This window comes from Alligator mississippiensis, chromosome 5 (genome assembly GCF_030867095.1).
Source record: "Alligator mississippiensis isolate rAllMis1 chromosome 5, rAllMis1, whole genome shotgun sequence".
Classification (NCBI taxonomy): Eukaryota; Metazoa; Chordata; order Crocodylia; family Alligatoridae; genus Alligator; species Alligator mississippiensis.
In genome coordinates, this window is record NC_081828.1 from 137,440,479 (window position 1) to 137,456,255 (window position 15,777).

General features: G+C 48.9%; 1 protein-coding gene across 1 annotated transcript; it reads right to left on the reverse strand.

Annotated features, from left to right (window-relative positions):
• Positions 1–10,482: 10,482 nt before the first annotated feature.
• Positions 10,483–13,657, reverse strand: XCR1 (X-C motif chemokine receptor 1). The gene has a single exon (XM_014602480.3). The coding sequence runs from the start codon at positions 13,640–13,642 to the stop codon at positions 12,614–12,616; it is 1,029 nt and encodes a 342-aa protein (XP_014457966.3). The 5' UTR covers positions 13,643–13,657; the 3' UTR covers positions 10,483–12,613.
• Positions 13,658–15,777: the final 2,120 nt, after the last annotated feature.

Here is a 15,777-nt window from a genome sequence, read left to right on the forward strand (position 1 = left end):
ATCTGTGCTGTAGCAAGGGGGGGCAAGGGGGTGGGCGAGAGGGCAACCACCCTGGGCGCTGAAGCAAAGTGGCGCCAACAGGAGCTGCCCAGGTGGAGCGGGGCACAAGACAGAGCCACGAGCGGCTTGTTTGGGGGGCGTGGGGACAGGGGGAGGGTGCTTTCCGCCATGGCATGCACTCCCGGGCAAGCATGGGGGGAGTACATGTGTGCCCCGGGTCTGTGCATAGGGTAAGTATGGGCTGCTGCTGTGAGCTTTGGCCCAGGTGCCAAACTTCCTTGCCACAGCACTGGATACAATAAATGCTGGTACAACAGGGAATTCGGGAATCATGCAGAGAATGGCACAACACAATTGTTGTGGTGCCTAAAAAGGACAAAACAATGCAGCTGCGCATAGGTTTCCACAAAGTCATTACCAGAGCTCGGTTCGATGTCTAACCCATACCTCGCATAGAGGATCTCCTAGAAAGGCTCAGGGGTGCAAGGTATATCTCCATCTTGGACCTTGCCAAAGGCAATTGACAAATTCCTCTGGAATGTCAATCATGGGAGAAGACAGTGTTTGCTACTCCATGGAGGGTCTTCAAGTTTTTATGCGTGCCTTTTGGGCTCCATGGAGCTACTGCAATGTTTCAGTGTTTGATAGATCAAATGTTAGCCCCTCCTTTGCAGATATGCTGCAGCTTATATAGATGATATAATTAGTTACTCAAAGACCTGAGCAGGACATCTACAGAACCTCAAAGACCTCCTTGTAGAGCTGCAGTGTGCTGATCTTAATGGCTAGTCTGAAAAAGCGCGCTCTAGGCTAGGAGGTGATTCAGTACCTGGGGTTTTTAGTGGGGAGGAAAAGGTCAGAGGGGAACCATTAGGCCTGTGGTTTTCAACGTATTTGCCATAGTGGGCCATGCTTGCAGTTCTCAATGTGTTATGTGGGCCACACACACAACTTATTTCCTGTGAATCCATTAAAAAAATGTTTTAACAGGCTGTCACATGGGCTGTGGCAGTGTGCTGATTGGGCTGCATGAGGCCCTTGGGCCATGGGTTGAGAACCACTCGATTAAACCCTTAACCAATAAGGTATAAGCCTTCAAGGAATATCCACTACCTTGTACCAAGAGGCTGGTGCACACCTTCCTGGGACTGGCAAGCTATTATAGACACTTGGTCCTGGTGTTCTCAGCAATAATGTTGCCCTTGTCAGAACTAACCAAAGATACAGCCCCCAGTCAAGTCATAGTTTCATAGTTTCATAGTAGCTAGGGTCAGGAGGGACCTGAACAGATCATCTAGCCTGACCCCCTGCCACAGGCAGGAATGAATGCTGGGTTCACAAGACCCCAGACAGGTGATCATCCAACCTCCTCTTGAATTTGCCCAAGGTAGGGGCGAGGACCACTTCCCTGGGAAGTTGGTTCCAGATTTTGGCCACCCTAACTGTAAAATATTGCCTTCTGATCTCTAATCTAAACCTATTCTCCATCAGCTTATTACCATTGTTCCTCATCACCCCAGGTGGTGCTGGGGAGAAAAGGGCTCTACCTATTTACTGTTGATCTCCCCTGATGAGCTTGTAGGCAGCCACCAGGTCCCCCCTCAACCTCCTCTTGCTGAGGCTGAACAGGTTCAGGTCCCTCAGTCTCTCCTCATAGGGCCTGTCCTGCTGCCCTCTCACCAAGTGGGTGGCCCTCTTCTGAACCCTCTCCAGGCTGGCCACATCCCTTTTGAAGTGCGGCACCCGATACTGGACGCAGTACTCCAACTGCGGCCTGACCAAAGTCACATAGAGGGGGAGTATCACCTCTCTGGATCGGCTTGAGATGCATCTTTGGATGCATGACAAGGTATGACTGGCCTTGCTGGCTGTGGTCTGGCATTAGTGGCTCATGTTCATCTTAGAGTCAATAATGACTCCAAGATCCCTTTCCGCCTCTGTGCTTTCAAGAAGGGAACTCCCCAGCCTGTATGTATGCTGTGGATTCCTTCTCCCAAGGTGCAGCACCCTGCATTTATCTATGTTGAACCCCATCCTATTCTCGTCTGTCCACTTTTGTAGTCTGTCTAAATCTAGTTGCAGCCTCTCTCTCCCTTCAAGTGTGTCCACCTCGCCCCACATCTTAGTGTCAACAGCAAATTTGGACAGTGTGCTTTCCATCCCCTCGTCCAAGTCGCTAATGAAAATGTTAAAAAGTGCGGGCCCGAGGACTGAGCCCTGGTGAACCCCACTGCTCACATCTCGCCAGGTTGAGTACAACCCGTCCACCACTACTCTCTGGGTGCGCCCCTTCAGCCAAATTTTTACCCAACTGTGTGGGCATCAATGCTACAGTTGCTTAATTTATTGATGAGGATGGGATGAGAGACAGTGTCAAAGGCCTTCTTAAAGTCTAGAAAGACTACGTCCACGGCGACACCATCATCCAAGCATTTAGTTACTTGGTCATAAAAGGCAATCAGGTTGGTCAGGTAGGACCTGCCTTTGATGAACCCGTGCTGATTGCCCCTGAGCATGATCTCCCCTGCAGGCCCCCCACAGATGTGCTCCTTGATGATTCTCTCCAAGATCTTCCAGAGCACAGAGGTGAGGCCTATAGTTACTTGGGTCTTCCTTCCTCCTCTTCTTGAAAATTGGGACCACATTAGCCAGTTTCCAATCCCCCAGCACATGGCCAGATAACCATGAATGCTCATGCAGCCGGGCCAAGGGCTCCGCGATGACTCCTGCCAGCTCCCTCAACACCCTTGGGTGGAGGGCATCTGGACCTGCAGATTTAAAAATGTCTAGCCCTTCCAGAAGATTCCTAACTACATCTGCACTGATTGAAGGCCTGACAGAGCTATCCCCAAGATTGTCCCTACCTCTGGTAGGTGGGATGTCCTGTTCAAGAAAACAGAGGCAAAGAAACTGTTAGAAATATCAGCTTTCTTGTCTGGCATAGCCACAAGATTACCATTTGCATCTTGCAGGGACCCTACATTGCCTGGCGCCTTCTTCTTGCTCCCAATGTACATGAAAAAGGACTTTTTGTTGTCCTTAATCCTTGATGCTAGCCTGAGTTCCATCTCTACCTTGGCCTTTCTAATAGCCCTCCTACATTCATGGGTTGAGGAGGAGCACTCCTCCCTGGTGATAGCTCCTCCCTTCCACTGCTGGACACCCCCCTTTTAGTCCTCAGGCATTGCTGAATGCCCTTGCTGTCCAGTGGACCCAAGAAGTAAAGGGGGCCTTCCAAAGGGTTAAGGGAGTCCTGTGTAGGCACCCAGTAATACACGCCCCAGACTTCACAAAGCTGTTCATTGTACAAGTAGATGCATCCAAGATGGCACTAGGGGCAGTGCTGTGCCCATGGAATGGCTTGGAAGAACCATTAGCAGGAAGCTACAGCCCTGAGAACAAACTTATACAAGCATAGAAATGGAATGTTTGGCCCTCAAATGGACTATAGAAAGTCTTAGATACTACCTGTCAGGACTTTAATTGTTGGTAGTAACAGAACGTGCCCTGCTAAAATGGCTGAACAAAGTAAAATCTGATAACCCATGGCTAATGTGGTGTAGTATGAGCCTCCAAGAGTATTATTTTATCATAGAACAGAGGCCAAGAAGAGCAAGAATATGGAACTATCACCACAGAAGCACAGTAAGCAGTAAAGAGGGCATGGGGAGATATGTAATGGGGCCCCAACTCCAGTTACTAGAAGGAGGGCTGGAGCTGGGATGACCCAGGCATCCCCAGCCCCCATTGTGGTTTCTTGTCCCATTGCCCCTGCAACAGAGAGCTTAGAGCTCCCTGGTACTTTAAGATAATAGTAGCTCATCCTGTAAGGTGTGGTTACAGAGGTACCACTAGTGCCCAAGAGGCACATGATTGCGTTAAGCTTTGCCAGGGAAAGGCTCAAGGCCTAAGCGATTGTTGAGCCCAGAGAGGGGTAGAGTTCAAGGCTACAGAGTAGACAGGGCCTGGCACCAGAAAGAGGCGCAGCCACATGGGGGCCAGGGGCCTGGCATCATAGGGGTGCAGCCACACAGGGCCTGGTGCCAGAGTGGGGTACAGTGAGACAGGGGCTTGGGGCCTGGGCCAGAGGAGTGCAGTCATACTGGGTCCAGGGACCCAGCAGACAGGGACTAGGGGCCCAGTGACCAGAGGGAATATACTAAAGCTAGTGCCTCAAAGCCAGGTCCAATGCAGTGGGCCTTGGCTAGAAGGCCTAATGAGATTAAAGGGGTGGAGGCCAAGGAGGCCAGAGCCTCAATAGGGGGAACAACATCATAACAATGTCACCCACAAGGCATGAGGCATTGTGTAGGGGAGGATTTGGAGCCACGTAATTAGCCCTTAAGGCTTGGGGTGCCCTTTGGTGGCATAGTTATAGAGCAAGGCCCAGTTGATCCAGTTGGACTGAGGGTTCATGAAGGTCTGTGGGCAGCCTCCCTATTTATTATACAGGTTTCCCTCACTATGTGGGCTCTGTATGTGCAAATTCACTCTTATGTGATGACCCTTTTTATACCAAAAATGCATTATATGCAAGGTAAATTCACTCTTATGTGATTGATGTGGTGGCAGCTTGCAGTCAGCTGCTTTGTGTAGTGCATTGTGTGAGTGACATGCACCAAAATATAGTCTCCTGTGTGGCTCTGTGCTCCTCACTCGTTGTCTGCGACATGTGTTTCTGTAATTGCCATTCCCATTATGGCTTCCAAGCCTCACTCAGCTACCTCCAGTTGGAGGGTGATGAGAGCCCCGTGCCTGTTGAATCTTCTATGGATGTTACCCTGCCTGTACCTCCTACCAGTGATGTGGAGTCTGACACTGAAGACCTTTCACCACCCTCTCTTTACACCAACTAAACAGTCACCACCACCCTGTGCTTGTGTGTACTGTCTGCTGTTGGTGAGTACCAAAATTGTCTTGTAAAAGTGGTAGAAATGGGTCTGAGGGTCAGTACAGTCGAGGTCTTGGAACATATCCCTATTTGTTACATTGTAAAGTGGGTTCCCTTTATGCAAAATTGAGTTATGTTCCATTTTCCAGGAACGCATGTACAGCATAAAGTGAGAGAAACCTATATTTCCATCAAAGCATGGCAGGAGAGATGGGAGGGTGACCTAGAGGTGAAGTGGGGCATGGTTTTAGGGCTACCAGGGGGCACATCAGCCACCCCTAGGGCCCTGCGCTTGTTGCATTGATGCATTGGCTGGGAAAGTTGACTGTGCAAGAGAGTGAGAGAAAACTGTGGGTCAAATGAGGTCGGGGGGAAAGAGATAGAGCTCCTTGCCAAGCACCAAGGTTGAGGGGAGGTGTAGAAAGTAGAGATAGCTGCAGAGATGGAGCAGCTAGTACAGGCATTAATCAAGCAGCATACTGCTGCGACTGAGCAGGCCTGATAACCAGAGGGCCTGATTGGAGAGGTAGTCCACTTGCAGCTTCAGCAGGCTGGAATTCAGATGGTGGCTAGTAAAGATATGCTGAAGCAAATATTACAGATGTTCCAGCATGTAAAAGAAGAGATCAGCAAACATCAGCTGCAGAGTACAGAGGCCCAGCAAATTTGGGTAGTGGTGCAGTAGAGACTGTCAAAACACCTATCCATCCAGGGGTTGGAGCTCCTGGGTAGCAGGAGTAAAGCAGTTTTGGAGGCTGACCATATAGATAAACTGGAATGTAAACTGTTAAAGGTGCAACTCTTTGCGGATGAGGTTGGTGGACAGGCCTCCATGTGCCTGCAGTGGGAACTGGAGGTGGAATGCCGAGCCTGCAAGCAAGCTCAGACAGAGATCACTTTCCTAAGACAGCAGATGCTGACAGGAACAAAGAAAGCAAGAGTAAAGAGTTGAAGCACTTGTTGGCAGCTAAGGCCAAGAGTAAGAAAGAAATAAAACAGCTAATAGCAGCAGAGGCAGAAAGAAGCCAAGAGTGGGGGGCAAAGCTACCAGCCCTCCAAGACAAAGTGGATGCTCTTGCCTTTCAGACTGGAGGGGATGGACTCTTTCTTGTCCCTTTGCCCCTGCAACAGAGAGCTTAGAGCTCCCTGGTACTTTAAGATAATAGTAGCTCAGCCAGGGAGCACTGCAGGCTAAGCAGCAGCAGCAGGTCGCTGGGGCAACAGGTTAATGGAGTAATTAAAAGGCACCAGCAGGCGGTCAGCTGACCTGATGTAGGCAGGGCTATGGGAATATATAAGCCCAAGGCTGCAGCTGGCAGAGCAGTATCCCTCTGTAAGCCACAGGGGAAGGAGCACTTGCCTAGGAGAGCCATTGGGGGTGCTAGGCTGATGGCTTTGCTGCCTACAGGAACAGTGAAGCTCAGGGAGCTCACAAGGGGTCCAGGGTGGGAGGTATACTGCAGTCGTGAGTCCAGGTTTACCTTCTTAAAGCAACAGAGGGCTGTTATCCCTTTCTATTAATGTTATAGCCTGGGGTCTCATATTTATGTCTGTTCTGGCGGTTTCAGTTAGGACCACAAGGGGAAGTTACAGAGGTCTCATTAGTGCCCAAGAGCAACACAAACCTTGTTAGGGGCAAGCTCAAAGCCTGAGCTATTGTTGAGCCCAGAGTGGGGTGGAGTGCAAGGCTAAAGAGCAGCCAGAAGCCAGGGGCCCAGTGCCTGAGAGGGGCATGGTGAGAAAGGGGCTAGGGGCCTGGCATCAGAGGGGCTCAGCCACACAGGAGCCAGGAGGCTGGCAGACAGAGGCCATTAGGCCTGTGTGAAGTGGCTAGTATTTGCTTCAGATTTGGATTTGCCCGATTCGGGGGACAGTGATTAGATTTGGTGATTCGAATCACTGTTCCGATTTGATTCAGCCAAATCTGATTCAGAGATTCAGCTGCTGCCAAATCCCTGAATCTCTGAATCACTCAGGGCAGGCCCATCCCCCGCCTGCTCTCCCAGCCCTGTAATGGCTGCCCCACCCACCCCAGCTCCCAGCACTTGTTAAAAAAAAGTCTTGACTCAGCGGGTGCTGCCAGGTGTGGGGGGGTGATCCCCACTGCCCCCCACTGGCCCACGCTTCACGAGGGGCTCTTCATGAGCCCCTGACCCTTCCCCTCGCTCCCCCAGCCCCCCTATGGGTGCCCCAATCTGGCCTTTTAAGAAAAAAAACAGAACAAAAAGCCCCAGACTCACCACTCCTGCCAGCGGGGGGAAATTCCTGCTGCCCCCAACCTCCCCACATCATGTGGAGGGCTCTGCATGAGCCCCCCGAAGCCCCGAGGCCGCTGCAGGTTCAGTGAGTCCCGGGGCTTTTCTCATTTTTCCTTCTTAAAGGGCCAGAGCTGGCCCGGGTGGGGCACCCGTGGGAGGGGCGGGAGAGCAGGGTGGGGTTGGGAAGCTCTTGGAAGAGCCCCCTATGTGGTGTGGGGCAGTGCAGGGCAGCAGGGATCGCCCCCCTCTGCCCGGCAACACCCGGTGAGCACTGGGGCTTTTTTTTAAGTACCAAGCTGGGACAGGTGGGGGCAGCCATGAGGGGGAATGGGGAAGTGTGGGGGTGAGGGGGGCTGGTAGGGTCCCCCCATGGTCCTCTCCCCTCCTTCCCCAGCCCTCTCTCCCCTGCCCCTAGTACTTACCAGCTCAGAGTCAGCTGTAGCTCCCTGCTGCAGCCACCGGGTACTGTCCAAATCTTTTCTGAAGATTCAGAAAGCTTTCAATCGATTCGCACCTTTAAATTGGTCCCGTGATTCAGTTTGGATTTGATGATTTGGTTACTGAATTGGGCTGAATCTCCTTTGAATTGAATCACCACCTGAAGCTTCGCACAGCCCTAGGGGCCATGGCCCCATTGACCAGAGGGGATAGATGGAAGCTAGTACCTCAAAGTCAGGCCTGATGTAGTGAGCCTAGGCTAGAAGGCCTAGCAAGACTACAGGCCAAGGAGGTCAAGGCCCCAACAGAGGGAACAATGTCATAGTAATACCCATGAGGCATGGGGCATGGTGTAGGGAAGGATTTGGAGCCACGCAATTATCCATTAAGGCTTGAAGTGCCCTTTGGTGGCACAGTTACGGAGTGAGGGGGCTAAGGGCCAGTGAAGCCCAGTGAGGGGCCTGGGTGCAAGCAGAGTCCAGTGGGGTCCAGTTGGACTAAGGCCTCATGAAGGCCTGTGGGCAGCCTCCCTACTTATTATATTTCCATAAAGGCGTGGCAGGAGAGATGGGAGGGCACACTAGGGGTGAAGCAGGGCACAGTTGCAGGGCCACCAGGTGGCATCATGGCCTCCTCTGGAAACCTGATTTTGTTACACCCCCTTCTGCCCTCGCCCTGCGTCCTCTCTGGCAGCTGTGGTGCTGTCCCTAGTTTGTAGCCACCTTCTCACGTAGGCATAGCACGCAGCTGACCTGATTGACTGGGTTGCTAGGCAACAGCATGTGACTGGGCTCAGCTGGCCAAGAGGTCAGGTGACCAGGGATGCAGGAGGGAATAGGAGGGAAGGGAAGAAGAGTAGCAGGGGCCAGATGGGAGCGAGTCAGAGTTACTGTGGCTGTCCCTGGGAAGGGGGCTGTGAGGAGTTCTTAGATGAAACCCTGAGGGAGAAGGGGAAGCCACACCATTACAACTGATCAAATTAGGAGATAAGTTCTTCTTTTTGTTTACATTTCTTTGGGGCTCTGAACAAACCCCAGTGGCAGCCCAGGCAGGGCTTCCAAAGGCAGCTGGAGATTTAAGTTCTAAAAAGTAGGGAGTGTCTGGGAGTAGAGTGCCTGAGGTCTGAGCACCTACACTGCAAGAGCAGCTCAGGGACCCAGACTGTGGACCTGGAGTAGGGCACTGGGAAGCTAAAGCAAAACTGGCCAGGAGCAGAGGTGCCTGGCCAGACACACATCTGACAACGTGCCAACCTTGCAGGTGCGCCCCAAGTGGCCTACACTCTGCTTGAGGTCAACAGCACAATTTTTAATTGACGTCGGTGGAAATAGGGATGGTTTTTCTATGTTTGAAGGCCTTAATATTTCCTTTTCTACATGCAGTTATAGATATTAGAGATGGCAGGGATCCATTTAGTCACCTTGTTTACCCATTGGCAATCCAACATTATTTCCCATCTACGGGCATCTCCTTGGCTGGTATAAAGTGTCATTGCTCCATTGAAATCAATAGAGCTCTCAGAATTTACACATTGTTTCCTTGTCTCTTTTTCCCGGCTTGCACTAAGGTGTCATGTGCATAGTTATGATGCTATGGACCCAATCCTGCTAGGCATCAAGCAATTCCTATGAAAAACTGACTGTGCTCAAATGCTATTTGTTGAAGTCAGCGGGAGCTAAGTATATTCATCACCTCCAGAAGCAGGTCAATATTATAAATAATAATAATGGTGCCTCCACAGGTAAGAGTATAGGCACCATAACAGCAGAAGAACAACCCTTTTCCTGTAAGAGAGATGGGTTAATTTAACTCTTACATGTCCTCCACCATGACAGCAGTTTCTATTAGCAGATCAATTTCCTCTTTTTCACCATTCATGGTTCTTTCTTTCAGTTCTGCATTACTCAGACCACACACTGTAATTTCACTTTTATTTGTTTTTAAATCAATTCTCAAAGTTCTCTGGGCTTTAGGGTTTACCACATAGTGCACTGTACTGTACCTGATCTGCATTTAGCACCACTTTATCTTTTTCCCACAGTCAAATGAAGGAAAGAGATTTTTCTTTTCTTTCTTTTTTTTTAACAAATGAGTCATTTGATAAGAAAACAATGAATTAGTGGCCCACAGACCTGCAGTCCAGAATGCTGTGCTGAAATTCAGACACCCAAACTTGCACTGGCACATTCTATATCTTGGGAAATGTTCTAACTGCCAGAAGAGGGAAGGGGTGTGCCAAAACACATTGCTTTGAAGCTGCACATTTCTCAAGCAACACTATGGACACAATACTACTTTGCCTGCTATGCAGCTTAGATCAATTCAGGGATTGTCTGTCCTGAGGGATATAACAAGCTCCTTTGTCACCCTGGACCAAGTTGGGCAGGGGAGACCAAGATGCACATTGAAGGGTCTGGGTGGTGTCCAAAACTGAGTGGGTGAAAGCAAGGTACTCTCAGGTCCTGACAGCTGTTGGGACTGCAGCTCTACAGACTGGGAGAGATCAGGATGGAGGCAGGGCAGCTTTACTGTTCTGACAGCCCTCAAAGGTGCTGCCAAAATATAACCCCTAGTTCAGTGGGGGTGCCTCCTGTTTTTATCCCCTGTTTCTTTCCTCCACCGTATTTATCTGCCAGGACACGAGACCCTTCCTGACCCTAATGCCCAATTCTCTGTCTCTCTCCACACAGCCCAAGCTTATAGCTGCTGGACTACGAGCATAACTGCTTCAATTCCAGTGCCCCCAAGCCTCAGTTCTAGCACCCACCCACACACCCCATAATCTTTGCCTGGATCTTGTGCCCCTCCCGCACCCACCCGAGAGAATTTACAATCACATATCAAACTGCAGGCATTTCAGTTTAAATAGGATTTATTTAAAGATGGAGAACAACATCTACAGTATATTATTGCATGGTTTCTCTCAATATTTGTAGAATAGGTCGGGGGGGGGGGAAGTCCATTTGCTGAACATAGGTTACAGTAGGTAACAATCCATTTAGTATATTCAGTTTTTCTGCATGCACTTTACTTTCAGGTGTCGAGGTTTCTTACCACAAAGCATATTCAGGTTATAAAGAAAATTGCTGTAAGCAAGCCATATTAAACTAAGAAAAAGAGCCTCACATGCCTCTAGTATATTACCTGAGTTATACAGATTATAGAATGTATCTACAACAGGTGTTATAGAGGGTCCCTGGTAGCTTTAGTGAGAGTTCAGGTTTCAAAGCAATTTGTTGAAATGCCTCCAACACACAGGATCTGTTTTATCCAGGCATAAGTCAATGGAGTTACTCCTGTTTTACAAAAATGTACATGGAAGAAGTATTCCAGTTGTCCTTTGGGCAGCCTGCATCGATATGTCCGAAGGCATGAAAGGCCTGATCTGAAGGATATTGAAATTGGTGGGATGAGTCCCATTAACATCAAGGGTCTTTTTGAGAAGAACCTGCGTCTGGAATCCTCCCTCATGAGGAAAGGCACCTCAGCTAAGAAAGGTGAAAGACTCATCATTCCCAGGTGTGCTAGCTATACAAAAAAAGAAAGACTCGTTCAAGTTTAATGTATAAAATGCGTAACCAGATTTCCCAAAAGTCTTTATTGCCATGTTGGGACTCAACTGTGGCTCTAACAGCAGGTAAAAATATTTGATTTTTTTTCTGGCAGCTATATTCAAGCACAAACCCTAAAAGCCACAATAAAAGCTTTTAAACAATGCTTTAAGGGACTGGCTGAATATGTGGTTGAATACAAGTGCATTTTAAAGATCAAACAAAATTACACTGTCAGTTCCATGAAGATACTGCAAAGTGTTTGCCTAAGAAAAGCAGTTGCTAATTGAAGCGCTATTTCAAGGTCCGTTGCAAAATATTACCTCATTATTAAATCTGAGATTCTACACCCAGATTAGGATATCAAATATTATAGTATCAGGAGCATCTGCAATTCAGGTACATTATGAGTATGGAGCAAATTCAATTCTATCATTCCTTGAAGAAAAGAAGAAAACCTAAAGCATATTTTACAAAGAAAGGAGACTATCTATATTTTGATAATAACTATTAAAATGTGAAAAGCTTCAGCTTTATTCAGAATGACTATTCATTCTACCCTTTGTGGTTACGAGAATTAAGTACGTATTAGTGCATTTGAAAATGTAGTTCCTTTTACCAATTTCCAAACTACTCTAACAATAAAAAAGGGTTTGCACTAAGCTGATATCAGTAGCTACTAAATGCACCTATATATGCAATTAGCACATAGCAATAAGATCTGGTGCAGCTTGTGTCGGAGTTTATTGTTCCCAGGCACAGCATTCATCTGTGCACCCAGGACCTTAGCACAATGTGCTGGGGTGAAGCAACTCTGGCTGGCAGGGTGCTTGGGAGATCAGCCTGCCAGCCCAGGATTGCTCTGTCCTAGTAGGCTGACTGGGGCGCAAGGGGGCTACACTGTGGGGTCTAGCCAGCAGGCAGCTTCCACACTGTAGCACTCTCATGCCCCAGCCAGCCCTGGTCACAATCTACACGTGCATTTTGGCACACGTAACTACTCCACTGTAGGATAGTATTTGTCTCGGACAGTACTATCCTACAGCACAGCTAAGCAATTTACGGTGCCCTAATGTGGGTGCATGTCTAGATGGTCATGCTGTACTGTGGAGCTTATGAGTCCACTCTGTAGTAAACCACACACATAGATGCACCCACTAACACAAAAAGAGGGAAAAGAACATCAGAGAGTCCAGATTCCAGACCTAAGACCTAAGACCTGGCTTCATCCAAGTACAGACAGGAGGCAAATGCTGCTCTGATTTCTACCAGTGCGAAACTACTGAGAGCAATGGAAACAAATAGGTGTAAATGAGAACATAAAAAGTTCAAAAAGGATTATTTACAAGCAAAACAAATGGCTTCCCCTTTTCCCCCCCGGCTTTTAGATGAATGCCTCTGAAATCAGCTATTAATAAGGCATTTCTAAATTAGAATATTTCCCTCAGGATTTGCACTGCAGAACAGACTTTGCTTCAGTAAATGGAGGCATCTTCATAGTGGAACTTGCCATGAGAAGAATTCTTGGGGCTGGCGACTGGACCATTCATGCATGTCCAATAGTGACTGCACAGGTGCCTCAAATGCCTTCTGAATTTGACCCCAACGAATACGTAGAGCACAGGGTTGAGGCAACAGTGGGAGAAAGCAATTTTGCGACTGATGTAGAAGGCAATGTTAATGTTCCTCTCAAACTCACAGCTTTTAGATGGAAAAGAAAGCATAAGAGAGACTATATTATAAGGTGCCCAGCTGAAAATGAAGGAAACTACAATAATGAGAATGAGTCTCACAGTTCTCTGTTTCCTTTGTGATCTTGATTTGAGTAGAATTGTCAGTATCCTGAGGTAACAATATACAATGACAATAAAAGAAAACAGAAAGGAGACAATTCTCAGGTAACGGTCCAAATCCTTCCAGTACTTGTCACTGTAATCGCAGATAAAGCGGTCTTCAAAATCAGGTTGCTTCTGGGTGTACATGATCTCAGGAACCACAATCAATATGCTAAAAGTCCAAATGATCAAGCTCGCCTGAACACCATACTGGCGGGTGTGCGTTCTCAGGGTTGACAGGGGGTTCACCACCAACAGGTATCGGAGAATAGTCATCATGGTCACGCAGAAAATACCACTGTAGTAGCTGATGGAGAAAACAGCATTTACAGCCTTGCAAAGGACATCCCCGAAGATCCAGCCATATAAAGAATACACAATCCAAAAGGGCAGCATGCATGAGAACACCAGGTCAGAGATGCAAAGATTCATGATAAACACATTTGTTAAAGACGTAAGGTTCTCATATTTCATTAGGATCCATAACACTAGACTATTTCCTTGCAGGCTGAACAAAAAGGCCAGAGAGTACAGGATAGTCGTGAGAAGGCTACTAAATAAAGATAAGTCATCCATCTCACACAAATTGCTAACATCACTGCTATTGTCAGAAGTATAGTAGTCAAAAGTATTGCTGTAGATGCTTTCATCCCAAGCTGTTGACTCCATTTCAATGTGTAGATGATGCACTTTCCACTGTAGTGGGTAGGAAGATCCTCAAAGCCAACAATTTTAAACCAAAAAAGCAGTAGTAAAACTTCATGTGTCGTTTTACACGTAGAAGAAGCTTCTTGTTATGCCTCCCTGTTAACCATAGCCTTCCCTTTGCTTTCCCACCATTTCTTGACGTCTTTTATGGTTATAAAAGGGAGGCTGTCCCAGGACTTCCTGGACTGATCTTCATAGATTCATAGAAGTAGGGTCAGAAGGGACCTTGTAGATCATCAAGTCTGCCCCCCTGCCCTGGGCAGGAGAGAAAACCGGGCTCAGATGACCTCAACCAGGTAGGCATCAAGCCTCCTCTTAAAGACCCCCAGGGTAGGATCTATCATCACTTCCCTTGGAAGTTGGTTCCAGATCCTAGCCACCCTGACTGTGAAGTAGTGCCTTCGGATGTCTAGTCTAAACCTACTCTCTAACAATTTGTGGCTGTTATTCCTTGTTACCCCAGGGGGTGCTAGGGGGAACAGGGTCTCTTCCAAACCCTGCTGGTCCCCCCTGGTGAGTTTATAGATGGCCACCAGGTCTCCCCTTAGCCTTCTCTTGTGAAGGCTGAACAGGTTAAGGTCCCATAGCCTCTCTTCGTAGGGTCTGCCCTGCTGTCCCCGGATCATGCGGGTGGCCCTCCTCTGGACCCTCTCAATGCTGTCCACATCCCTCCTGAAGTGTGGAGCCCAGAACTAAACACAGTACTCCAGCTGCGGCCTGACTAGTGTCGCATAGAGGGGGAGGATCACCTCCTTGGACCTGCTTGAGATGCATCTGTGGATGCATGACAAGGTACGGTTAGCCCTACTGACCGTGACCTCGCATTGTCAGCCATGTTCATCTTGGAGTCTTGGATCTCTTTCTGCCACCGTGCTCCCATCTTCCTCTAATGACCACCTGGTGACTGTGGTCCTTTGCCTTATGGGCTAATTGCATAGCTCCAAACCTTCCCTACACCATGTCCCATGCCTCACAGATGGCATCATTGTGGCTGTTCTCTTTGTCACATGCCTACACTCATGCAGCCCTCCTCCAGGTGCTCAGACCCTCCATCTCTCACACAGCCCTCTTCTGGGCTTTCAGACCACATGGTCTCTTGCATAGCCCCACTCAAGTCTTCAGGCTCCTCAGTACCTCACTCAGCCATAATCTGGGCTGCCAGATCCCTTGGTCCTTTGCTCAAGTCTCCTCTGGGCTGCCAGATCCCTTGGTCCCTCATTTGGCCCCTCCTGGTTCCTCAGACCTCTTGGCCTTTCAATCAGCCCCTCTCCAGGCTTCCAGGCCCTTTGGTCTCTTCATAGTTTCATAGTAGGTAGGGTCGGAAGGAACCTGAGCAGATCATTAATTCTGACCCCCTACCCTGGGCAGGAAAGAGTACTGGGGTCAAACGACCCCGGCTAGGTGATTGTCTAGCCTCTTTTTGAAGACCCTCAGGGTAGAAGTGAGCACCATTTCCCTTGGAAGTCGGTTCCAGATCGTAGCCACCCTGACTGTGAAGTAGTGCCTCCTGATATCTAGCCTGAATCTACTCTCGGTCAACTTATGGCTGTTGTTCCTCGTTACTCCCGGTAGTGCTCGGGGGAACAGGGACTCACCCATAGCCTGCTGGCCCCCCTTGGCCAGTTTGTAGATGGCCACCAGATCCCCTCTCAGCCTTCTCTTGTGGAGACTGAACAGGTTCAAGTCCCGTAGCCTCCGCTCGTAGGGCCTGCCTTGCTGCCCCCTGATCATGCGAGTGGCCCTCCTCTGGACCCTCTCGATGCTGGCCACATCCCTCCTGAAGTGCGACGTCCAGAACTGGATGCAGTACTCCAACTGCAGCCTGACCAATGTCACATAGAGGGGGAGGAGTACCTCCTTGGACCTGCTTGTGATGCTTCTGTGGATGCATGGCAAGGTATGATTAGCCTTCCTGACCGCATCCCCACATTGGCAGCCCATGTTCATTTTGGAATCAATAATGACTCCAAGATCCTTTTCTGCCTCTGTGCTGACTAGAAGGGAGCCCCCCAGCCTGTAGGCATGCTGCTGGTTCTTCCTCCCTAGGTGTAATACCTTGCACTTGTCAGTATTGAATCCCATCCTGGTCTCATCTG

Coding starts and splice junctions, on each gene's coding strand:
- XCR1 (XM_014602480.3), bottom strand. CDS start 13,642: ATGGAGTCAACAGCTTGGGATGAAAGCATCTACAGCAATACTTTTGAC.